Source organism: Arvicanthis niloticus, chromosome 1 (assembly GCF_011762505.2).
Source record: "Arvicanthis niloticus isolate mArvNil1 chromosome 1, mArvNil1.pat.X, whole genome shotgun sequence".
NCBI classification, from domain to species: Eukaryota; Metazoa; Chordata; class Mammalia; order Rodentia; family Muridae; genus Arvicanthis; species Arvicanthis niloticus.
Genome location: NC_047658.1, coordinates 132518669 through 132545952, shown reverse-complemented (window position 1 = coordinate 132545952; position 27284 = coordinate 132518669). Strand labels below are relative to the sequence as shown.

At 34.7% G+C, this 27284-nt stretch overlaps 1 protein-coding gene across 2 annotated transcripts in view; it reads left to right on the top strand.

Moving 5' to 3' along the window:
- LOC117720638 (zinc-regulated GTPase metalloprotein activator 1) overlaps positions 1-27284 on the top strand; it is a 43365-nt gene that overhangs the window by 13952 nt on the left and 2129 nt on the right. For both annotated transcript variants that reach the window (XM_034519241.2, XM_034519250.2), the window contains exons 6-13: positions 80-117; positions 5726-5772; positions 7339-7425; positions 9944-9988; positions 15373-15429; positions 18582-18630; positions 26147-26215; positions 26317-26382. In XM_034519241.2, coding sequence (XP_034375132.1) covers positions 80-117; positions 5726-5772; positions 7339-7425; positions 9944-9988; positions 15373-15429; positions 18582-18630; positions 26147-26215; positions 26317-26382 — 458 coding nt within the window. The remainder of the gene's footprint in view (positions 1-79; positions 118-5725; positions 5773-7338; positions 7426-9943; positions 9989-15372; positions 15430-18581; positions 18631-26146; positions 26216-26316; positions 26383-27284) is intronic.

Genomic DNA, 27284 nt, shown 5'->3' with positions numbered 1-27284 from the left:
AGGATGTTTTAATTTTTCAAGTATAGTTGCATAATACTGTTAACTTTAAAGAATGACTAATATGTTTATTTCTTTGTAGGTATCATAACTGTTGTAGATTCAAAATATGGATTAAAAGTAAGTTGAGCAACTATAACTTGCTAATTATCAAGGAATAGGAAAGAGGGGTTGGTTGTATTGTTTTCTATTTCTGTTAAACGTTTCTTAAGAAAAATCTTTTTCAAGATGCACTTTGTATATTATTATTATTATTATTATTATTATTGTGGTTTTTTTTTTTTTTTTTTTTTTTTTTTTTTTTTTTTTTTTTTTTTGTTTTTTCGAGACAGGGTTTCTCTGTGTAGCCCTGGCTGTCCTGGAACTCACTTTGTAGACCAGGCTGGCCTCGAACTCACCACCGCCCGGCTATTGTGTACTTTTAAACTTAGTATTTATTTTAGTCTTGTTGAGTATTATGATAAAAAATGGAGTTACTGTGGTATTTTATAAGGTTACATATTCAAGGTAAAGTTTGGGTATGTGTTATTCTCACTAGAATCCATTCCCATTATTGGTTTTTATAGAAAAAAAAACCAGCCTAATAAAATATATGGGATCTTAGTTTTTGTTATAAACTGTTAGGAAACACCAACTACACATTAGTTTTTCTTAAAACAAAATACTGATTTATTTAATTTTGAAGAAATAAAAATTAGTGCATATAAGAAGAGACTCTTCTGTTAAATGATACTCTTCTGTGAATACTTTTGCTAATTGCTAAGATCTTTAAGGTTTGTCTCAGTTTATAAAATGAACGAAGATCTTAAAAGTTTATTGATGCATAAAATAAAATAGCACTTCCCAGGTTTTCAAGTGAACTGAGAAAAGTTTTAAAGAAACAAAAGGCTTTGGAAAGTAAGCTCGCCTCTGTCCTAGCCTCAGCCCTCTAGCCCACACTACCTATCTGGGCATATGGATCGGGAACCAACTGGTACTTACTTTCATAGAGGGTAGGTATGATCACCTAACACTGTTTGTCTCAGAAAGTGGGAGATAGAGAAAGGCAGATGTCAGTGAGTTAGAGGACAGCTTGATCTACGTAGTGAATTCTAGGCCTGCCAGTGCTTTATAGTAAGAACCTGTCTCCGAAAACAAACAAAATTTCTTGGGAGTATAAACTCAGTGTTTAAAAATTAGTTTCATATTTTACTCCTTGATGTATCTAAACTTAATTTTTATGTTAGTCTTTCTTCCAAATCTTCAATAAGATTACATTTTAGGAAACTTTATCAGGTCTGTCCTATTAGTCTACTGACCCTTCCTACCCCAACTCTTAGTATCCTAATTTGAGATGTTTGAATTGTGTTCAGAGTTTAGATTTTAACTAAACTAGACTAGGAATAAAAGGGAGATTGCAAATATTACAGTTTTGGCTAGAAAAATTCTAATGCCTGTGTGTGTGTCTGAAGGTCCTACTGGTTAGCTCATACAATCCTGAACTTGGTGTATCCTCACACTCATCATCTTCCTTCTTAGATCTCTTGTGTGCTGGGATTATAGCTGAGGGTCACCCACCACACCTTTCTTAACTAGTGCCCTTTTTAAAGATAAATTGAGAGTCACCATAATGACTATTTTCAAAACACTTTTTAAAAATGCGAATGGAGATAGAAAAAAAGCCACCAGAAAATTTCAAATTCCTTCTTTTGTACATTTTTTAGGCATGTTTGAATTAATTTCCTCTGTAAGTTGATTCACAACTTACAGAGAGATACATAAGATAGCAGCTAGAACATTGTATTTGCTTTTTTGTATAGTTTTGACATGCTATATTCAAAGTCAAACTCTAGTGTTTTATGTTTATAGAAATAGTTTTATATCTATAGTTGGATAGAAAGAGGAATTAAATACAATTATTTACTGGCATGATAAAGATCCCCAGAACAAAGCAGTGTTCTGAATAATACAAATGTAGTATATCTTTAACCCTTGCCACCTTGATAAAACCTCTTAAATTATTAAATCAATATACCTACACAAAACTGACATACTGTCAGGATAATGGAAACTTTAGATTTTCCAAGTCATATGTCAGATAAATAACTTTGCCTTTATATAAAGAATTTGCCAACTTGTCCAATTCCTCTGGTTGCAAAGCTTGACCTCAGTAGCTGCTTGTGATTCAGAGAATTCTGAGGCAGTACAAGTAATGACAGTTGGATAATGGGCAGCAATTTAAGGGTGTCATGCTTCACAGAGCCAGCCCATCACAAGTAAAGCTGAGAAATGGTACCCTGTGGCCAGCCAGCCAAATTGAAACTGAAGTGGTAATTGATATCATGGGCTATCACTCTAATGGGATTGTCACCCATTGATCTGAAATATTCATTTTTTAATCATGGCCAAAGAATTGGACAACTTAAAATGACAGCTCTCTATTCTCAAGGCTTGACATCTAGGCACTGACATTGTTCTTTTTAGTTCTACAAATGTGACAGCATTTAATGCAATAGAATCAATGAATAAAGTTTACACATAAAAGGTCAAGTAAGAGCTTTCTTTTTGAGTCTTCTGTTGTATTGGACAAGCGGTTGAAACAATTCAGTCAGAAAACAGTTTGGGTTGGAGAAGGCCAGGAAAATAAATAGATTGACATTATGCAATATTTCTTTTTCAAAGCTGAAACCACATTAGATTTCTAACCAGTCAGTCCTTGTAAAGAACAAAAACAAAACAGAAAAAATAATACATGCTGCTATTTCTCTCCTTTTTCTTTGTCTGATGTCTGACATCTTTGACATTGGATTTGTTTCTACTGTGGTCAGCACAGATCTTTCTTAGATAATGAAATTTTAGCCATTTTGATTCATTTTCTTTGGTCTTGCTTTTTTCTTTATTTCTGCAGGAAAGAACTCCTGTAGGTCTTCTTGAAGTTGTGACTATAGTAATAATTTATTTTGAATCATTTCTTTGTGTCTCCCAACTTTATTGAGCCATAACTCACAAATAAAAATCGTATAGATTTAAGGCATACAATTTACTACCCTGATCTGCCTGTGTATATGTCGTGCAAACATTTTGGAACAAGCAAGTGTTAACCTTGTCCATCCACTGACATAGTTACTAGTTTTTGCTAGCTTACAGGGTGCAATAACTCGGTAAATTTCTAGTAGTCCATCCCATAGTGATAATTATAGTTGCCATGCTGAATTAGCTAACCAGAATAAATTTACAGAATTTATTTCTCCTGAGAAACTAGGGCTTGTATCCATTGACCGTCACCTCACCCCTTTTGTTGTTACTGCTGTTGTTGTAGGTCACACTGGGAGTTTGAACCTTTATTTTTTGAATATGTTGGTTTGTTGGGTTCATCAGTATCAAAATTTATTATTGCCGTTTTGGAAATATAAAAAGAGCTATGGCCTCTAGCAGAGAAGAGGAATTCTTTGGAGATTAGTATCTTTTTAAAAATTTTTATAAAACTTTTAAATTGTATGCCTGTATAGGTAGATTAGAACATCAAAATTTACATTGTTGTTCTTATTTTATAAATTGAAGTCTAATTTATGACCAAATAACTTTTGAGTTGCAAACAAGGTTTGATGTTTCTGCTAAGCTCGGCTCGGGAAGTAGGGATTTCCTAAGGGAAATGTAGGGCTGCTACTCAGAAAACATAAGTGTTAGTATGTATTTATTACTCCTTATGTTTAGAGAGCTTTCATATTGCATAGGCAAGGCATTTATCTCTTCTATGATTTTCACATGTATTTGTAATCATGTTGTATACATTGGCAGATTTATTTTGGGAGATTTTAAGTTATTTTGTATTTAATATTTCTTATCTGTCTAAAGGTAATCAAGTCTTGGTTTGTGCCATTTAGCTCTCAATGAAATTTTTTCTTGAATAAATGTCTCAAACCTTTGTAAGTTGCTTTGTGAAACTTCCAGGTTTTTTTAAATTACATTTAAGAAATTTTTATTGGTTATTTTATTTATTTACATTCCAAATGTTATTCTACTTCCCAGTTTTCCCTCTGCAAAGCCCCTACCCTGTTTCCCCTCCCCCTGCTTCTATGAGGGTGCTTTCCCACGTACCCACCCACTCCTGCCTCACCCTAGCATTAAAGTCATTAATTTTAATATCTTTTTTACATGTTACAAAGTACAGATACATCATTTGATATATGTGCAGATGAAGCTTCCAATAGAGCATCTTGAAAAAATATTTCAGTTTTAAAGAATGTTGACTAGGATCATCCAGAGGCAGATGTATAATTTTTTAGTAGATAGACTGCTCAGTGGAAAGAGATGTGTTGCTACATGTAGTATAGTATTTTTTAAATAAAAAAATTCATATGTTTATGTTAACAAATGGGAGTATTAATTACAAGTTATTCTTGGGGGCTGGAGAGATGGCTTAGTGGTTAAGAGCACTGACTGCTCTGCCAAAGGTCCTGAGTTCAATTCCCAGTAACCACATGGTGGTTTACAGCCATCTGTAATGGGATCTGATGCCCTCTTCTGGTGTGTCTGAAGACAGCTTCAGTATATATATATATATATATATATATATATATATATATATATATATAAAATAAACAAATCTTAAAAAAACAAACAAACAAACAAAGTTATTCATGGACTATTCCAGGGCCTGCTGATAGCTTTAGTCTCTAAATGCAGAGTATATTATGCTGAATGGATTTGTTAATAGTAAGAATCCATGAATAATTATGAAAACATGAATATTAAATTTGGTCTGTTTGGCGTGGAGTAAGTATTGATGGTAACATTAAACCCTGCTCTGTAAGCTTTGTAATTGGGGAGTATGTGGTTGAATTTATAAAATTGTATTAAAAAAATGAAATGACTATGTCACAGTCATGATTTTGGTTCTGTCGCACCTAAATAGTATTCGTTAAACTTTTAGAAGAAAAAAAAATGCCTCTATAATCTTAACCAAGTCTATTAAATAATCATCAGTGTGTCTTAAGTTCTAAGCTATGATAGTTACTTCCCCATGAATTGTGAAACTAGTGGGACAAATATGATGTAACTTGTTGGTAATTCTACATATTCTCTTATGCAATAATTAAGTTGTATCCTCCATAAAACTGGTTGTATGTGGCATAAAAAGATTTTTAAAAAGATTTTAAATAGTGTTCATTTTACTTCTATCAAACATGCTTTTATTAAACAATAGTCTGGTGGTGGTATGTAAAAACGTACAGTATTCTGTGATGGGTAAGGGCAATGTATATACATATATCAGCATATATATCAAAATAGCTACTTCTCATTGTCATAATGTCTAAATGAGTTAAAATGTTGCAAAAAAATTAAATAATTTATAAAGTTCCATTAAAATGTGAAGTGTTAATCTAGTTGTCTATAGTCTCCAGTAGCCAGTTTTTTCTTGTGATAGGGAGTCTCAGTTGAGAGTGATATGGTTGAAAACATGAATTTCAAAAGACAACCTCTGGTAACCCTTATGGCATAGATGACTTCAGGAGATAAATGTATTGAGAGAGGGTCTGCTTCTGGAGGTGAAAAGTACCTCATGACCTTCTAAGTCAATTATAAGTAGCTGACTAAACCAAAAGTTTTCTGTAAATTTGTATTTAGTAATGGAACTTAAAGTCTCATTAAGACAAGAAAGGTAGCTTTAAAATAAAAATCCTTTGTGTTGACATTAGATTTTTGTGTTGTATTATGATGTAATTTTTAAAAATTTTGTTTTGTTCAGCATTTAACTGAAGAAAAACCTGATGGCCTTGTCAATGAAGCTACTAGGTATTTATATTTAAAGCTTATATTGATTGCCAACCAGCCAGAAAATAGAAGATAAGTAACATAAAAACAAAAAAGAAAGAAAAATAGTTAAGGCAAATTTGTTTTCTTTTCCTTCCACACATTATTGCGTCTACCCATCATGGACTCATGACTAGCATTTTATATAAGCTATTTATATTGTGGGATAAAATGAATGGTGGACATGGGACTTAACTGATCTCTATGAATTTAGAAGAGTTTAACATTTAGAAGCATTGTATTCTTATTCCCCTTTGGAATTGAAGATAGTTAATTTGCTCCCTTAAAAATTGCCTTGCTCCTCACTTACTCAGTACAGAGGGACAAATATTGAAATACTTTTGACTTGGTACTTAAAACAGTTTTTAAGTACTTTTAAATTCTTAATTGTTTTGTTTGTAGACTTACAAGTATTTAAAGTACTTTCCTTACCCTAGGTATGTTTTCACTAATGGGATGAAGGTTTTGAAACCAAATATGCTGCTGGGCTTAAAAGTGAGGCTTCCTGGGATAGAAGATAAAGACTGAGGACAAATGATTATTTGTTATCTTGAGGTTTATTGAATTCAATTTATTATTGAAAATATTACTGAATTCTTTTGTAGTCCTCCCCAAATGTGTTATTATACAATTGTGATTTAAGCTAAAATGAATTTAAGTATGATTGTAACTTTTTCTCACTAAAAAATGATTATTGTAGAAAATATACATAAGCCAAATAGGAAATATCAGAAAATGTACATGGAAGAGTAAATAGAAGATCTCCAATTTAAAGATTTGGAGATATGTGCATTCTGGTTTTAGCCATGTAAGATTACTTACACAAAAGTAGGGTTATGATATACATTCTGTAGGAGTTTTTTTTTCTCCAATTTTCCTTATTTTTTTAATTTATTTTATTCTTAATCCTGTAAAGGAACAGGATTAGACAATTATAGTCCAATGGTTAGAATTTCCTGAAGAGTTGAGAAAAATAATGTTATGTTATATAGCATTTTATTAGTTGAATTCTTTAACTGGGATTTCTGTGTATCTATTTTGCAACAATAATACATATTCATAGTGATGAAGATCTTGATTTTTTTTGAAGTATAGTTTTTTAAAGCAAATTACTTAATGTTAAGTGAATTTTGTATTTCTTTGAAAATTATAATAAATTTTATAATTTTTTATCAACTAGATTGTCTTTATTCCCATCATAGTAGATACCTAAATGTTATGCTTTTTTTTAACATAACACACACAAACATACATACACACACACACACACACACACACACACACGCGCGCGCACGCATGCACGCATGCCACGAACTGAAAATTATTCTCTGATCTAAAACTCTGGAGGCTTATCTTTATAGGATCAGTAAATAATACTTTTTGGATGAGTTTGCAAAGTAATGTATGGAATTCTTCTGTAGAGTGAGTAGGTTGGGAGTAAACTGAACCCTAGCTAGTTATTAATTGAAATGTTGACTTAAATATATTGTTTCTATGGTTTTGTGAGTTCTTAACATTTTTCTTCTGACACTTGTTCTTTGCTTTTAGGCAAGTTGCTTTGGCAGACATGATTCTCATCAATAAAACAGACTTGGTTTCAGAAGAGGAACTAAACAAATTAAGAACAACTATCAGGTACAGTACACTTGACTATTGTACTTTAGAAGCCAGAAGAAAGAATATTTGATGTTTTTACCATTAAGAGGTGATAAATGTTGGAGGAGCTAGGTCTGTACATACTGAAATGTCACATGGCCCCCATTATTATATACAGCTTTTTTATGCCAATTAAAAATAAACCTATGCTTAATTTTAATGAACAGTGGAAATTATAAGTATGCTAAATGCCTTCAAGTATAAATTTTAATATGTAAAATATTTTAAACTAGGACTTTATAGGAATATAAGATAAGGTCCAAGGTTGACTTATTTCAAGGATCATTAAGGGATCACATATATTATTCTTGGCTAATTGATTGTTAATTAAATAGAAATATCTAAAATAATTCAACAACTCTTGCAAAACATAATTCAGAATTTTTCGTCTTATATTCTGGGTCCACTGACTCTCTTTATGAGTTTCTATTTCCTGTCTGTCCTTTGACACTTCCTAAGGGCAAGCCTCTTTAACTCTCTAAGATAGTTAATTTATTACTTCTTATACGTATGTGTCTTACCAGCTCCCAACTACTGTTTTCTCACTTACCAGTTTCTGAGTCTATCTCTCCTTTATAATATATAATATTATGTATTTTCATCTGCAGGTCCTGTTTTCTCTTCTCATTCCTTAATGAAATCTTGCTCATATTGTGTCACTTCTTGATTTTAATGGTTTCCTTAGTTATCAACTGTCCTTTGTCTTTACTTTATATCTTCATTGCCTAAGGCTAATCAAAATAGACTAATATGAATGAGACTATGTTATTAATAAATAATCAAACAGTCATTTTGCTGGCTGTTTTGGAGACTCCCATTCCTTTTGAAGCCAAAGGTGAACTTTTCAAATGAAGAGTAAAGTCCAAAAATTGTGTTTTGCATTATTTTGTAAGACTTAAACTTGGCACTGCTATATATTTTAGTAGCTTTTCTTATTGGCCACTTTTAGTGACTATAGAGCTTTTTATAATGGATTAGCATTACCATATTTAACATTATTTCTGTTGACCTCACATATTGACTGTAGTACCACTAATTTATATAGTATATGCTATAAAACTGAATCAAAAATTCATAACTCATTAAGTCATTTCTAGTGATTATGATTACAAAGAAATGTATACTTTTTCTCTATATTTTTCTCTTGATTTAATAATAGTATCCTTAGATTTTGCTATGAAAAGTACTTTCTTATATAGAAGCCAGATAATACTGCATAGTGTTTAGGAATATGGGGATTGAAATCTGCTTTGGTTTTAATCCTTGGTCTGTTTCTCCCTGTTCTGAGGGGGTTTATTTAAACTTTTTGTATATTATCTGCAAAACAAGAATAAAAACCTATCTTACAAGTTGCTTTGCCAGGCAGTGGTGGTGCACACCTTTAATCCTAGCACTTGGGAGGCAGAGGCAGGCAGATTTCTGAGTTCGAGGCCAGCCTGGTCTACAGGGTGAGTTCCAGGACAGCCAGGGCTATACAGAGAAACCCTGTCTCAAAAAAACAAAACAAAGAAAACAAACAAACCAAAAACAGGTTTGCTTTAAGTACACGAGACTTGTGAAACTGCTGGTGAGCTTTGCAGAGTCCCTGTCAGTGAGCGCTTCTTGAGCTATTATAATGGAGATTTGTTTCTTTGAAGAGAAAATTTAGACCCTTGTTAGTAGTAGTTAGTAGTCAGTTAGTCATCCAAAAATTAGACTTACCTCAGAATTACTGTACACAGAAAGAACCCATGAGAACATATTGAACAATCAGCACATATTTTGGGCATGTATCTGTAAAGAAAAGAGAGTTAAGACAAAAACATATAGATGTTCACAGTGTTTAAAGGAATTAAAGTATTTTTTTGTGTGTGGTATACAAAGGGAACCATTTTTTTTTATTTTGGTGTTTTGTGTTCATCATTTCTACAATGTGCATGTATAAAATTTGGCTGTCTTGCAAAAGTTTTGAGTATACAAGAACATTAAGAATTCTTGCTTCCTATGAATTTTTTTTTTTTCCTTTTTGGCAATGTTGGGGTCAAACTTAGTGGTTTTGGTGCATCATTTGGTAATCAAGCCTATACCACTAAGCAAATGCTGTGCAAGGACTGTAACCACTGAGCCATATCCTTATCCTTTTCCTAAAGGAAGGACCTCTTTCTCGTTTTCCTTTTTTCTTTCTTTCTTTCTTTCTTTCTTTCTTTCTTTCTTTCTTTCTTTCTTTCTTTCTTCTTTTTGTAGTAACAAGTTTTCTTGAATGCACATAGATTATGCCAGATTTGTGGTTTGAAGAGAAAGAATTCTAAGCCATTAACAACAACAACAAAAAAAATAGAACAAAACAAAAGGTGGGGTAGGGAGAGAAAGAAAAGAATAAATGCAAGTTGTTTTCCATTTTTACAAGTTCTGTTATATTGTGTCTGTTTAGTTTTTGTTTTAGGAATAATTTTTGTGTGCTTTTTTAAAAAAAATCACCATTTACTTTTTAATCCCTTTCTTTTGCTTTTTATTTCAGATCAATAAATGGACTGGGAAAAGTTGTAGAAACTCAGAGATCAAGGTACTTTTTAAAGTTACTACTAGGAATGGAGGTATATGTCAGTTGTGAGATCGTTGCCTAATATGCACAAGGCCCTGAATTTGACCATAGTACTGCATAAACTATAATAGTGCACATGACTATACTTTCAGCACTTTTGATATAGAGGCAGAGGCAGAAGTTCAAGGTCATCCTTGACTATATATAAAGTTCAAGGACAGCCTGGCCTACATGTGGCTAGGGAGAGGGAGAAAGAAAAGGAAAAAATTCTATTACTAATACCAACAACAGATAAATAGAATAGACATTAAAAATTAGGAAGTACAGGCATTGGTGGTACACACCTTTAATCCCAGCACCTGGGAGGCAGAGACAGGTAGATCTCTGAATTCAAGCCCAGCCTCATCTACAGAGCAAGTTTCAGGGTAGCCAGAAACCCTGTCTCAGAAAATAAGTAACTTAACTGTGCTGTAATAAGGACATAGACTCATTAACGTAAGACCTAAATATTGTCTGAATGCTCTTTACAAATTAGTTTGCCATACTTAGTACCTTTGTTAACACTACACAACTATGATACATAAATCTGGAAAAGCATGTTAATTTAAGGCCTTTAAATAGGTTTTTAATACTTTAAAAAAAACTTTATTTTTGCAAAAAAAAAAAAAAACCTGAGTAAGAATACATGAGATTTTTATGTTTAAGTTTTTAATGCATTTCTTTATATATTTTACATCTTTGTGGCTTCCTCTTACCTATATTTCTGTTCATAAAGATGTGCATAACCTTCTAAAATATTTGTACTCTCTTCAAAAAACAACAAAACCCTCTGTGAACTGTACTTTTGTAGATTGAACTGGTTTTGTTGTTATTGTTGAATGGTGTCATGATTTCAGAAAACTTCAGTGCAGGGATATTTTGTTAAGTTCATGTTGGGGACAAGAATGGCTTAGTAGCCAACAGACTCAGACTCACAGCTGGCAGCCTAGTGCCACCCAGCCTCTGGCTGAGAGAGTCTTCCATTGTCAGATGCAGAAGAGGTCTTAGCTGAGTGGGTTGTCTGCAATGGCAAAGATTAGAGGTGCTGACAGACTGCCAGAAGTGTGAGGCAGTAACAGCAGCAGCTGCTCTGAGCATGGGCGCAGCTGGAAAATGAATTTGGTATGTGTTTGCAGGAGCCACAGATGAATTTAGTGTGAGCCTGCTACAGACACTATACAAGCAAATGTACTCCCAGATTTTCCAGTTCCATTGTAGAAACCTGATAAATCTAACACATACTCCAACCCATTGCTCAGTCTTCATTCCTATCACAGTCTACATTTGTTTTCTCCTTGGTTTTCTTTCTTTTACAAATGACAGACAACTCTATAACACTTAAATTAGCTTTTGAGAATCATATCTATCAGTAACTGTGGTTCTGTTGTGACAGCATGTATTTAGTTTATATTTTCTTTGTTTCTACTTTGAAATTATCTATGTTATAACTAAAGTTCCCTCTTAATTAACTTATATATTGATTTTGTTTATCATTTCTAACATTTGCTTTCTTATAGGAATACTAACCATACAGTACTTCTTGTTTAAGGATAAGTATGCAAGTGAAGAAAATCTTTATCTTCTCTTTCTTAAGTATCTGCTGTTGGCAGTGGATCTGAGACTCTGAAATAACATGCCCTTGCTGGGAACTTGGAAGTTGAGTTAGAGACCTTTTCCATGAAGATTAGATATCTGTAGAAGTCTTATTATTGGTTCCTGAATCTTATATCAAGTATTTTCCCAAATTCCTAGAGACACACAAGCAACAACTTGGCCTTCTCAGTTTAGAAACTAGAGATTTATTTCTTAGAAGAATAATTGGAATCATTATTTATTTTAACATTTTAATCGCATTGGCATTTTAAAGTTGGAAAGTGAATGTGCTATTAGCAAAGGCTCACCTTGACTTTGTAAAACAGTAAGAATCGTGTGAGGTGTTATCCTACTGGCAAGGTTTAATTGGATTGGCAGGCAAATACAATTTCTCTGGGACTTTGTAGACACTGAAGTAGGAGGGAAGGTTAGAAGGCATGCATTCTTATCTTTTATGGACTTCTTAAAATTTTAAAGATACAAGTGAATTAAACAGGAAAATGAAAATATAGCTGGTCAATAATAAGTTAACTATTGCAGTTTTCCACTGGTTCTAGGCATTCAGCGTGGGTTCAGGAATTAAGCAACAGATAAGATACAAGTACTTTTAAGACACTTGATTGATCAATCATTTGGGGGAAAGCTGAGAAGTGAATAAGCAAAAAGCAGCACCTTAAATATTATTAATATATCACAACAGAAAAATTAATTGCTCAGCGTTCTATAAGAATAAGAAGCAGAAGAATGACCATTTGATTTTTCCTGATGAAGAGTTGGGAAAACTTAACTAGAAAAATGATCATGGATTAGTCTGGAACAGTGAAGGGAAAATTTTCCCAGATGGCCTGGAGTACTGGTAATTTTCCAGGATAAGTGTTCAAGTGAAGAAAATCTTCACTTAATATTTCAGAGATAATATTTTAGAATGACTAGGTCACATGACTGCATGTAGCTGAAAGAAAAGGTATTCGAGTCTTCACCGAGGACCATGAATGCCGTAATATATAGGATTTTCTATGTAGGCAACAGGAGTTACTGAAGATTTAAAGCAGTGAGAGACTTGAGGTGTGGCCTCACTGTGGGCTAGTCTCTGAAGTTCAGGGCATACAAGAAGGTCGGCAAGACTTGGAGAGAGTGGGATGAGCATGGGTTTAGGAAGGGTGATGAATGTGGGTTTATAATCACTTGAGTTTTAGATCCACTCGGAAGAATATTTGGAAATTTAGTGCTAGAGTTTAGCACCAAGCTTTTGGAAATAACAGCAAGTGTGTGAACTAGGTGAACCTGTGGAGCAACTCATTGGATTTTAAAAGGTGGCGATTAGGCAGTTTCCCTAAAGTAGCATCTGCAGGCTGTATAAGACAATAGGAGAAGAATGAACTTAGAAAGATTTTTTTTCTCCCTTGATTTACTTTCATATTAATTTAAAATGGTAATGGTCTTTCAATCTACAGTTTGAATGTCTTAGAAAATATCTGGTATTTTTATTACTGAAGGAAGATATTAAACAAACATACTCAATGCCATGAGAAGTTTTCTAGATGTGTATTAAATGAGAACAGACCTTTCCCAAAGCAGTGCTAGTTTGGGGAAAAGTTCATAAAAACTTCCATGTGGAAGGAATCTCATGCCTTATCCTGTTATACTGACCATTGAGAATTTGATGACTCTGCTATTGGTACTTTTCATTTTTAGAAGTACCTAAAAGATTTGCTACAATGCAGAGTTATCTTTAAATGGTAGCGTTCTCAAGGACACTGTCATAGTGAGATAGTGGTGTATTTAGAAGGGTGTTCACAGAATTAGTACCTATAGACTTCAATCTATTCTGAAGTGAAGATGATAAATTCATGGTTTAAACTTGTACTTGTTTAACTGTTAAGGTGGGAAAGGAAGTATGCTTAATACTAGGATTTTGATCTCTTAGTGTAAATTGATACTCAGAAATTTCTTCACAGACCATTTGCTTCCTTGCTTAATTGTTTTCCTGGCTCAGCACATGTAGCATGTCCAGAATTTGAAGTGTTGATATAGTATATTAACGTAGAATGTTGTGATATTTGTTGTTTAATAAGATGGGAATTTGTCTGTCTATGCCAAGATAAGCGTTCATAATCTTGTAGATTGGTGTCCTGAGAGTGTGGCTGGCTGCTGCAAGTCAACAAGGCAGGCACAGCTGGACAGTTCTGAGCTAAACTTACATTTGTATGCTTAATCAAACCTCTTGAATGTGGCGAATGTCTGACAAGCTGCTTGGGTCTGGTATTGAAATGAAGTTGTACTTTTGATTGTAGTTTTGTTGTGTTCTTTAAAATATTTCCTTCATTTTAGTTTAATTACAAGTCACAGTTTTCTGCTCTTTTGTGGGCTTATGTTAAAACTGAAAATCAGTCATCCATTTTTGTAAATTTACCTCTATGTAGTTAAACCATGTGTGATTGTATATGTGTGTGTGTGTGTGTGTGTGTGTGTGTGTGTGTGAGATTTGAATTGCTGCATTCCTCATAAGGTTCAGTCCTCACTGATTTTCAGAGAAGCATTTGGTCTGACAGCATTGTGAACTGGGAAGCTTCTCTCTACTTGTACCCTCATTCTGTATGAATAAAGTTAAATGTGAGGTTCTAGAGGGAGTAATATTAATTCACACACTGGCTGTTGACTCCTTTTGGTTTTATTTATATATTAATTGATTTTTTGGCATTTAGGATTGATTCAGAGCCTCACACATGCTTTGTCAAGGTGCTGTACTGTCAGCCCCAGAATTCTGTTTTTTTTTTTTTTTTTCTCCTGAGACAAGGTCTCAGTATGTACTCCAGGTCTGTCCTAAAAGTCATTATGTGATCAGGCTGGCCTAGGCATCACAGAGATCCACCTGCCTCTGCCTCCAAAAGTGCTGGGATTAAGGTTTGTGCCTCCACACTCAGCTGTAGAGTCCTAGTGTTTTTATATTACCTCTTTATCATAGAAAAGGTATAAAAGAATTAGGAAAATCCCAGAGGCATTGGAATGTGTATAAACTGTCATCCATTTGTTACTTCTTTTAGTTCATATTTGGGGTAATTTGAAAAGTTTTACATGATTTTTAACTCAAAAATAATGCATTTTAAGGCTTATAGAGTTATTATTGAAGGACAATCAGAAGTGGAAAGAAAACTTTTTTTTTTCTTGTTAAGCAGTAACAAGAATTTTTTTTTTTTTTTTTTTTTTTTGCCTGATCTTTCTTATTCAGCTACTTTTAGGAATTTAAGGTAAAAATCCTTTACAGTGTTTTTTTTTCTTGCCTGTCATTTAATATATCATCCTAAATATAATATGCTGGCTAATCTTTTTAAAAATTTGTGTGTGAGTGTTTTGCCTGCAAGTATGTATGTGTGCCATGTGTGTACTCAATGCTCATAGAGGCCAGAAGAGGGCATCAGATCTCCTGAAACTGGAGTTTCAGACAGTTGCAAGCCACCAAAAAGATGCTGAGAAGGTCCTCTGTAAAAGCAGCAAATTCTTTAACCCAAGGTTGATTAATCTTCATGCTTACATATTTTGATAAAAGATCCTTAGAGATCTTTCCTTTTAAGACAAGGTCTATATAGCCCAGGCTGGCCTGGAACTCACTGTGTAGCTAAGGATGTCCTTGAGCTTCTGATTGTTTTTATCTACCTCTTAAATGCTGAGATTATAGTCCTGTGCTACCATACCTAATTTAAAATTTTATACTTGATTAATTGGATGTATTTCACAGAATTTTCAACTGTTTAAATGCATTTCCTTCCTTTTAGAGTTCATCTCTCAAATATATTAGATCTTCATGCCTATGATATTCTCTCTGGAATAAGGTATGTTTTCAGTATTTTGGCCTTTTTAATGTAATGTGTTTTATTCCAGTTTCCCATTATTTAAGATGTTGGTTTTTTTTGTTTTTTGTTTTTGTTTGCCATTCAAGTTTGTTGTTTTATTTTCTAAAGCATGGTCTTACCTTGTAGCCCAGGCTGGCCTTTAAACTTATGATTCTCTACCGCAGCTTCCAAAGGACTGAGATTATAGGCATGCAGTACCACACCTGGCTCACAAGATCATCTCTAACTATGATATTAAAAGCTGTGCTGACTGCTTGTTTGCAACTCACACTGCATTTTTCTATAGAAATTTTAATTTAAATGGTAATGAAGCCTGGAAACTCATCAGTATCTCTGTGCCAACCATTATAACACTCTGAAAATAAAATAAAATAAAATAAAATAAAATTCATGAACTATATAGAAAAACCTATTAACTGGCTTATCTTACAGACAACTCCCTTTCCTTTAGTAATAGTTTTCTGTCTCATTTTGGAGATATCTTTATGTTAAGAGGTGGAAAAAATTATTCTTGGATATCAGTGGATATTGTTGTTGTTTTGAGACAGGTTTTTGCTATGTAGCTTTGGGTGGCATGAAATTTGCTATATTGACCAGGCTGGCCTTCATCTCACATAGATCTGTCTGCCTCTTCCTCTGGAGTGCTAGAATTAAAGGCATGTACCACTACATCCAAATTAGCTATTTATATTTCTACTTGTACTAAGAATATATAATATAAGGTCTCACATAATAAGGTTTTAGGTTACAATACAGAATTATTAACTTTAGGCATGATGATATATAACACAGACCTTTAAAACTCATTGAATGACAGGTCCTTAGCTTTCCCCTCTGAAACCAATATATTTAGGTGCCTGCTTCTATGGGCCATAATATTTTGCTCTTCAGTGACAGATGGTAGGACTTCCTTTTAAAAAAAAAAAAAAAAAAAGTTCACTTACATATATGCAAACATGAATATACACAACACACATTTATTTTATCTGTTCATCCAAAGAATAAACATTTAGGTTGTTTCCACATGTTAGCTATTGTGAATAATGTTTATAGTATCTTTTAAGAGTTTCATTTGTATCTACTCAATATCATGAAGATGGATACTTTCTGAGTATTTTGAATTAGTAAGGCTGTCTTACTTATGGGTAGGCATAGTGGTGGTTTTGTGCTTGCGAGAAACAAGTAGATACCCAGCCTCTTGTCTAGTATTGTTCTCTCTTTAAAACAGCATCCAAAATAACCTATAAGGATATGACATGGTGCTATACTGTACTTCTTTATCTTAAAGAGAATTTTAATACCCATTTATTGTGGTTTTTAAAGATAGGACTACTTTAGTGCATATAGGTATGGAATATGCAAGGCAGCTATTTCCTCATTTTTTAAATTGAAACCCAGAGTGGTGGATATGTCATCCTACAAGTCAAGGGCTAGAAATAGCCATTCCAGAAGTTAAGTCTTCAGTTAAGAATATTTTCACTCATTGCTTCTGGTATTGGACTTTAGAGTAACCCAGTAACAGATTAAAATGACCATTTCTGGAGCACCTGAATAAAATCTGTGCTTTTCTTAGTCTATGTGAATCACATATCAGTATGTACTCATTTAAGTACAGCTGTATGAGTACAGTATGGTCAGAGCATCTGATTGTTGCTTTCCACAGTGTGAAGTCTTCCTGGCCCATTTTTCCTGCTGTACATTTTGCTCAGGAATTTTTTTATACTTAATGATGGTTGCATATGGAATATGAAAATCCTTAGGAATTGCACTGATTATTTTTTCACACAGAAAATTCTGATTAATAAATTTCAGGTTCTAATAATTATATGCTTGTCCACTCCACTAGAGTATGGCTTCTTTTCTTTTTATAATAGGGGCTAAATTAAGGGCACAAAATTCTGAGACTTGCTATAAACTAACCCTAAAGTTTTCTTGTTAATTTTTTTTAACTTTTTACTTGTATGTGCAAGTTGAATGTACTCACTGTCTAACAAGACTGAAATGTGATTTTCAGTAATTTTCTAATCTCATTCTGTTTTTGACGAAGAGCAGTTATAATGTTTTAGTAATACTCACAGGACTTTGTGTGTAATGTTGTCTCTTGTAGATGAGGCCTTTGCATGGCTTTCTTTTTGCTTAGCTGTTAAATCAGGAGAATCCTTTCCTAAGCAACCAGCTGGGAAGGATTTAATGTGACACTTTCCCTACTAAGACCCCCCAGCATGAGTCATTCCTTCCAATAGTTCTTGCAGCCTAAACTTGCTGTTACTAATTTACCCCTCACCATGCATCAAGACAGGACATCTGCAAGGCTTTCAGTCTTCCTCCTCCCTTCTGCCTTGTCGCCATCAGTGTCTAAGTGTGTGCTACAGTTGTTATGGTAGTAATTTGTTCTGCAGATTGGTCTTCTGCCTCTTCTCTTAACAGAACAATGGATTCTGACTTCAGTTTTTTCTTTCCTTCTTTTTCTGTCTTTTTTTTTTTCTTCTTCTTCTTGAGACAGCTCTCCCTGTCCTGGAATTCACTATATAGACCACGCAGGTCTATTTGTTTTTCTTAACTGGTAACTGACTATATAGGAAAGCTGTACTTGGACTCTGTTTGTCCTTAAATAATAGAAATGTTCATCAAAGGGAAACTCTTAAAGGACAATTCATGTTTGTAACTTTTCAAAGCTACCAACATTTCATATTAGGAAGCATGGAAGAGAAGTAAGAAACCTAGAATACTACAGATAGGCCATGCATATGTTTCTAAGTCTGTTGAAATTATCATATTAACCTATAGGAATTATAAAGAAATTACTGACATAATTAACAATAGAATGTTGCTAAAACATTAGTTTTTCTCTTCATTGTATGATACTTGTAATTGTTGTGCATTTAAAAACATTTTTAATAACTTAGCTCCGTCAGCTTTTTTCTACATATATCTTAGATTTCTCAACTTTTCTATGCATAAATTGCATGTATGTATAAATTTTAAAAATGTGAAGAGTAACTAAAATTGGAACTTTGGGGTAGATTCATTTGTGGAATGTTTGTTCCTTAATTGGCCTTGTGTCTCTAGGTAATAGATAATGTTAAATCAGAAATATATGGATCTTTGAATCTGTAATTGGTTATTCTTAGTTTGCAGAAAAAACTGCAGCATGTATCAACAGCACCCCACCTGGATCAGGTAAAAAAAAATTTTTTTATAAAATTTTAAAGTATCTCTTTTAACCATGTTGGTTCTACTTAGGATTTTTTTTAATTAGATCTCTTTCTAAAAAATTACTTATAGATTAGGTTGACAGTTTTAAGAGTTTTACATGTTTTTGAGGTTGTGTGATCTAGTTTAGCATAAGAATCTGTCATGTGTTAAGCATTATAATCCTCCTCCTAATATTTTAGAAAATCCTGTATTCAAACTTATTCTGATGAGAATTTCTACACAAATGAAACCTGGGGGTTCTAGCTGTATTCTGCTTTAATTGTATTTAACTAACTGTCTAAGGGAAAATAAGGGATGGCTTATTTAAATATGAACTGACCTTGAACTTTACCTTCAGTAGCACTATAAATTTGAACTCTACAGGGCTGTGTGTGTGTGTGTGCGTGTGTGTATGTGTGTGTGTGTGTGTGTGTGTATGTATGTGTGTGTGTGTTTCCCCAGGCTGATATTTAAGATGCTAGGAACAAAGTAGATATATTTTCACTAAACCATGTTTCTCCTAAGCAATTCAAAGTGGGTAGAACTTTAAGGTAACTTTTTCATTTAAAGTAGTGAGAGTTCTCGTGAGTGAGCTGTGTGCCTGGTTCCTCTGTATCTCAAGTTATTGTCACTTGTAATGAGGCCAAGCTAACGGCAGTCACTTGTACATTTATCTTTGTTTCGGCTTATGTTCATAGGGGGCTGTACTACCATGTGCATGGCACATTTCTCAGAGAATATAGCACTTATTACCTCTAAAACAAGTACATGAGAGAATTAGTAAGCCTTGATAGTGGAATTTTGAGGGAAATTAAATATATATGATATTTAGGAGCAGATGTAGGATAAAATTGAAGCACATTCATATTGAGCTTCTAGGTGCAGGGCATCCATCACATTAGAAGTCTGGGATTAAAAGATGAAGAAAATGGAGTCCTCACAAGCATCTTTATGATGACCAGTATCTGTGTTCCTGTTGTCCTGAATGTACCCTATCGCAGTATTTATAATATCAGGCAGTGTGATTTAACAGGGTTCCCCTTTGCATTACTCTGCAGATTCTTTAAAAAGAATTGTTTCTTATGTAGCATAGGCTTGATATATATAGCAGGAAAGAAAAGCTGAGATTCTCAAATAGTGATGTAATTTAGAATCACTTTTAGAGCATCCTGCCTGCCTGCCATCCCTACCTTCTTCCTTTCTTGCTGTCCAAATTCAGATATCTCATAGTCTTTCCCCCTCAAAGCTTCAGAAATGAGGCTTAGGTATATACATACTAATCATGGTTTAACATTTTATATGAAGTTTTCAGTGCTGTGCAAAAGTAAAGAGACAAAAATGGATTTCTTATATATGTCATTAAGTTTAAATGGTGTCAACATTTTGCCAATTTTATCTATTTTCCCAACATTCTTTTGCTAGAGTTTAAAATATATTTTTAAAATAATAAATTTCAGACATACATAAAAGTAGACTAGCATATACTATAAACCTGTATATACTCATGACTTCTGCTATAGTATGTTGAAGCAAATCCCAGACGTTACATCATTTCACTAGTAAATAGGCATGTCTGTTTTTGTTAAAACTCAACATGAGATTTTGATGCCCTGTCCTGCCTTAAATGCATAAACGTAGGGCATATGATATTCCAGAAAAGGGATCTAGGATTCAAGGATGAACCTTTTCATTGGGTTTAGTGGATCAGAGTTAGAGAGGAGGAACTACATGTCTTCTTCACCACTGGTGGCAAGTTCAGGGCTGAAGGCACAAGGGATCACCATCACAAGGCAGATCAGCAGGAAGAAATCATAACATTTTACCTAGTTAATTTATATGATGTGGAAGCCGTCATGATAAAATCCTTCACAACTGGATAAACCTGAATGTTTTTGGATTAGGTTTAATGAATAATGGAGAGTTATAGAGAAATAAGATAGGGATTTAACTAAAGCTTATTTGTTTAGAGGTGTGTGTGTGTCTGTCCTTTATTTTCAGAGGTAAGTGCTGTGTCCATCTACTGTTCAAGGGGCTTGGACCTGACTAGGTGGTGAATGAAGAAAATGAAGAAAAGACAGGCACAGATGGACAGAAAGAAATGTAGAAAGGCTGGGATTGGGTAGTTGGGGCTCTTGACTAAAAAAACTTCAGCACACCAGAAGCTCAGTGTTTATTTTATAGAGTTGGACAGAATTTGCAGTATACAACAGGACCAAGGAGACAGGTTGTCTATTCTTGGTAGGAAAGTCTCTGTGGTAGAGCAGACTTAGTTAGCTCTGGTTAGTGACAGGCAGTCTCTGCATACACACTGTCAACACTTGTACTTGGTCCCCCAAAGAAGGTGTTGCCATTCCTCTGAACCTGAGGCTATGGGTCCTTGACATGGTTGTGCCTCTGACAGCAACACTTGACTCAGGAACTTCTTCCCCTCCTGCAAATAAGGGTATTCTTTCCTTCTTGGCACTATCACATGAAATTCTTAGTATCTATTACAGGGAGAGCTCAGACAATCGGCCCTATGCTTTATGACCTATTTCAGGAAAAAGTAGGGTTCATGAACTTATGTGTGAGAGTGGTTTTCCTGCTTGTTTCTCAAATGCCAAAGTACTATATAATGGGCTAGAGTATTGTACTGGTTACTTTTCTCATTGCTTTAACAAAATACCTGACAAGAGCAACTTAGAGAAGGAAGGATTGAGTTTTGGTTCACAGTTTAAGGTGTGGAATTCATGGCAGCAGGAGCAGAGGTAGCTGGTCACATTGCATCTGCAGAAAGAAAGCAGAGACTGCTCAGTTTGTTCTACCAGCTGTTTCATCTAAGACCCCAGCCTATGGGGTAGTAGCACCCATATTCAGGGTGGGTCTTTCACCAGTTAAACCTTTCTGGAAACATGATCAGTGGTTCCATAGTTTTTTTTTTTTTTAATTATTTTTATGTGCATTGGTGTTTGTCTGCATGTTTGTCTGTGTGAGGGTGTCAGATCCCCTGGAACCAGAGCCACAGACAGTTTTGAGCTGCCAGATGGGTGCTGGGAATTGAACTCAAGTCCTTTGGAAGAGTATTCAATGGCCTTAACTGCTGAGCCATCTCTCCAGCCCCTCCATAGTGTTTATCAATCTAGTTATTGACAATGAAGATTAACCATCATAGCTATCCTGAACCTCATTGAAAGCTTTAGAAAAGATAATATTTTTATATAAAGTAAATCATGCAGGTTTCAGTGTGTAATTCAGTGCTGTCTGTACAAACACACATACACACATATACATCCATGTGTATAAACACCTATCTTTATATCTCCCACTCAGATTATATTATATCAATATAATAAGTATATCTAAAAATGTTGAGAAGTCCTTATGCACCTTCTGGTCAAAGAAAGGATATTTGCCATTCTGACTTGAATATGAAAGAGAAACTAGTAGAGTTTTGTTGGCTGGTTGGCAGGCTTGGATTTTTGGGTAGATATAGTAAGAGAGAAGAGGCAATCCAGATGTTGAAAAGTGAAAACGTACATCCCAGGAAAGCAGGCTTTAAGTGCAGAAGTCTTATTAGATGGCCAGGTCTGGAAGATGCTAAGCTATAATGTATAAGGCAAAGAAGACTCACACTACTGCCTGTTAGTGTTAGAGAAGCAGGACTTGTCTTGGGCTCTAGAGACCAAGCATGAAGATACTGTCCCATGGGGTGAATGCCTGCAGTAGCAACAGGGTGATCCCTGAGCTGTCTGCATATGCATTAGTGAGAAAGGGGGAGGAGTGATGGGAATGTAGAGTAATCACAGGAACCTAGAAAACTTTAGACACATCTGCAGGACAAAGAGATTTGAATGAAAATGCCACCTGCTCAGCGTGGCATCTTGGGGCTGAAAATACCACAGAGGCAAAGAACAGTCAAGGGCTGGAGGGAGAGGTAGAGGGATTGAGTTTGAGGGTATTACTGGGCTTGGTTTTTCAGAAAAAGAAACCATGTAGAAGTTATTGCATAGTAGGTCTTGTTTGCATAGGGTGTAAAACTGAGAATAATGAGTTAAATGGGCAAATAAGCCAAAACAGCAAACTAGAGTTACTGTTAGTTTTATTTTAGGGGAATTTCTTTATTAGGCTTTAGTTTTCTAAATTATTGCCTCATTTTCTGATTTTGTGTTACTAACCATCAGAAGGCACTTAGTTTTAGGTTCAAAGCAAAATTAAGTTTCAAGATCTAGTCTGAGGTTGGTAATACCTGGGATATGCTGTATATAAGTTATTGAAGTTTTATTCCTGAGAAATTTTACTTTCATCTTTTTTATATTTTCCATCATTCCTTGTTTCATCTCAATAACGATGAGCTGGGGTGGGAATATAGATGAGAAAGCCCACGTGATAGTCTGTGCTTAGTTTTGTTTGTAGAGAGAATTTAATATTCTGAGTTTTTACCATAATGAATAGTTTTCATCTTTGAGTTTTCCTCATATGAAGAGAGTTTAATTGGATGGAAAGCCACAATTCCAAAAGAAGGATCATCTACCTGAACCCTATTGTATATTATCTTAATTTCAAGAATCAGTTGGACCTATTGCTGGAGTTAATTATATCCTTTAAAATACTAAGGATAACAAGGCATTGCAGTGCCTGTCTTCCCAGTTCTGAGGAGGTAGATGCAGGAGGATCAGCAGTTCAAAGCCAGCCTGGGTTACTCAAGACTATCTCAGAAAACAAAAACTAACCACACAAAGTCATGTCCCTAATCTGCAAAAGAAAAAAATGCTTATAAATATCTTTAAGCTACAGTGAAGCAGGGAATGTATTGAGTCCTGTGCTGAGAGATTCTCAGAAGTTGTTCAACCTGAATGAAATACATTTATAATGAAATACATTTATGAGGTTTTTTTTAAAGACAAAATTACTTTCTTTTGAAACTGATACATTGTATAAGTACCTTGTATTGTGTGGAAAACAACAAAAACTGCTTAAGCTGATCTCTGTCCTTTACATAAATTCTCTTTGTGTGTTGTACAGCAGAACTTTGTGTCTTGTGGCACTCATGCAGTACTCAACAGCAGCTCCTTGTGTTGCCTTCACAGCACCAAGCAGCTGTCATTTTATTTTTTGATTTTTTTTTTAAGCTTAACTATTTTAAGTAGGAAATACAAGTGTAATTGTACAATATTTGTTCATTCCTGGCTCATTTCACCTGGCAAAGAATCCTCAGGGTTTATTTACATTTTACTATAAGGCAGATCTTCCTTCCTTCTTTCCTAAATAATAATCTATTTTATGTACATAATCACTTTTTTAAAAATTCATTTGTTGATGAGCATTGAACTCATTTCTAGCTTTTGGTTTAGTTATTGTAACAAAATACAGGTGGAACTTTAATAATCTATGGTTTCTATTCTGTGTAACCAACTGCAGTCCAAAATATTAATTACGTGGAAAAAATTCCAGAAATAAATAATTCATCAGTATAAAACTGTGTGCTGTTCTGAGTGGCATTATGAATCTGCTGTGCCCTGAGAGCCACGCGAATCATCCCATTGTCTGCTACATCTGTGCTGAATACAGCACCCGCCCATCGTTCATTCAGTTGACATCTCTGTTGCCAGATCTACTGTCACATATCATAATGCTTATATTCAGGTGACCCTTATGCTACTGAGTCACCTCCCAAACCACAAGACTAATAATGTGACAATACAGATATGTCAAAGAGAAGCTGTAGAATTCTTTCTTTGTGTGAAAAGGTGAAAGTTCTTGATTTAATAAGAAATGGAAAAAAAAATTATATATCAAGATTGCTAAGATCTATGATCAAAATGAGTCATATCTGTGACATTGTAAAAGAGGAAAAAGAAACTTGTGTTAATTTTGCAGAATGATTCAAAGCATGAAAGTTATGACCATGGTATGTAAGTGCTTAGTTAAGACTCAAAAAGCATTACCTCATGGCTCAGTATTATCTGTAGTTTCAAACACATACCACAGTTATTGGATTGTAGGTCCCACAGATAAGGGTGCTTTTTTGTGCCTTACATTTTAAAAGTCCAACATGTCTATTTGTTTTTATTTTTTTTTCCACTCATTTATTTATTTTTTTCATTTTACGTCCCAGTCGCTGTCCCCCCAGTCCTTCCCCCTACCTTTCTTCCTTTCTCCTCTAAGAGGGTGCCCCTCCATATCCTCCCACCCTGGCACATCAAGCCTCTGCAGGGCTAGGCACATGCTTTCCCACTGAGGCCAGACAAGGCAGACCAGCCAGGGGAACAGATTCCACAGACAGGCAACAGCTTTAGGGGCAGCCCCCGCTCCAGTTGCTGGAGGACCTCCATGAAGACTGAGCTGCACAACCACTATGTATGTGGGGGGAGGTTAACGTCTCTCTTTAAACTGACTTCTGATGTCTGAGTAAGAAAGCACTCTCCGCTTTGCATATTGACAAAATCAGAAGATTAAGTGTCAGCATATTGTTGTCTTACATTGATCTTTAATGTTTTTAGTGTGTCTAAGTTTGTATTAAAAAAAAAAATTCTGAATGCTGATACACACCTGAAGCCAGCATGCTAAGGTTGAAACAGGGAACGTGAATTCAAAACCAGCTTGGGATACATAGCAGGATCTTGTTTCAAAACCAATGAAACAAAAATTAAATGAATGAATAAAACTACTGGCATTTTTATATTTTCTTCTACAGTCTTACATGGTGTTCTAAAATGCTTGGGGAAATGAGTATTTCTAAGAAGTGAAACAGAGATGTACCCCCTTTCTTCCTGTTACAATTATTTTGAGCTTGGCATTTTACTGTCCATGGTGTTTTTAACAACATACATATTATTAGCCTTTGTGTATTTTCATTGCTGAATTCGAGATTTGGGGTCATATTGTTAGCAAAGGGAGGCTTGAATTTTAATCATGTAACCTGTTAGAGGAAACTTAAGCTTCTTTAGAGAAGACAGGTCTATCAAGATCAAGAGGAAAAATAAATCTGTCAAAGACCTGAGCCAGAATTGCCACTGCTGCCAGCCTTGTTGAGAACTCGTTTCACTCAGCATAGCACTTGCTCATTTAGAGACCGAACAAACATGGCTTTCTTTCTAAGAGAGCAGAATTACACTTTTGCTTTGAGTAGTGCTCCTGGATCAGGGTATTTCATTTTTCTAAGCTTCATTTTCCCAACTTATATATGAAATAGTTATCCCCACTTCCTAGGATTGCTGTGAAGAACAAATGAAGAGAAGGGATGACCTGGGCAGAATACATACAATGTATTCCTTTTTTTGTTTAGGACCCCCACTTGAAAGGTTTTGTTTGTTGGTTGGTTGGTAAATAGTAAACTGTTGATGTACTTTATAGAATTGATAATTTCAAAATCACCAAAACAAAGAGAGAAATGGTTGATAGTATTAGTCAGCTAAAACTCTGTAAGTATGGCCTTTTTCTTTTTTCATCTTAAAACTGATTATAGTTTCAAAAATAAGCGGTTGATTCTATAACAATTCTGGATTTTCCTCTTGCTTTACAGAGTATTGTTACAGTCACATTTGAAGTACCAGGAAGTGCAAAGGAAGAGAGTCTAAATGTATTTATCCAGGTGAATGCAATTTTTAACTGATTAATGATTCATCGGCTGCTTTGTGCATAGTAGTTGCATTAGCAGTCCTTGGTCTTATGAAATTGTGTCACCTGATACAGAATCTCCTGTGGGAAAAGAATGTGAAAAACAAGGACGGCCGCTGCATGGAGGTCATCCGGCTAAAGGTACGCTGTGCAGTTTGTCCTCGCAGACTTCGGCGAGAGTATCCTTTTCTTGGCTGCTATGTAAAAGCCATATTTGGTTTTAAACAGAAACACTAGGGTTAGTACAAATAATCTTTGTCAGCCTTTATTTTCATCATTTCCATTGCTGAAAAGGAGCTTTAGAAATCACTGTAAAACACATGGTTTATTTGCACAGCCTTATTTAGTGTTGCAGCTAAAATAACCTGGATCATTAGCCAGGATCTTCTCTGCCAGGTGTTCCCAGCAGTTATCTGGCTCACAAGCTTAACATGGTCAAAACTGTTCTTCTCTGCACAGATTGATCACTTAGAGACATGGTTTATTTTTTCTAAGACAGCATCATTTAGCAGAGATGATATTGAAAATTATGCCATTGCTGAACCTTGTGTTACTTGATGTGTTTATCAGACACTAAACATTTGGCGTATTTTATACAGAGGTATAAAACACTGGAATTCTTTTGTTCAGTTTTTGAAAAGTCATTCATATCACTCGACACTTGGATGTGTATATACTTTTATGCTTGTCTGTCTGAATTCGGGCACACACATAACACAATGTGCAGGTGGAGGTCAGATGACAGCTTTTTGGGAGTCAGTTCTCTCCTACTGTGTATTCTGGGAATCAAACTCAGTTTGTCAAGTTTCTGAAGTAAGTACAGCTCTTTATCTACTGAGCCAGCCACCTTGCCACCCCTTCATTGAACTTTTTATTCACATGACTATAATAGATTTTTATTTGATCATTGCCTAAATTTATTATAATACATTTCCGAAACAGACTCACCAACAAAATATCTTTTTTTAAAAAGATTTATTTATTATATGAGTACACTTCAGCTTTCATCAGACACACCAGAAGAGGGGATTGGATCCCATTTC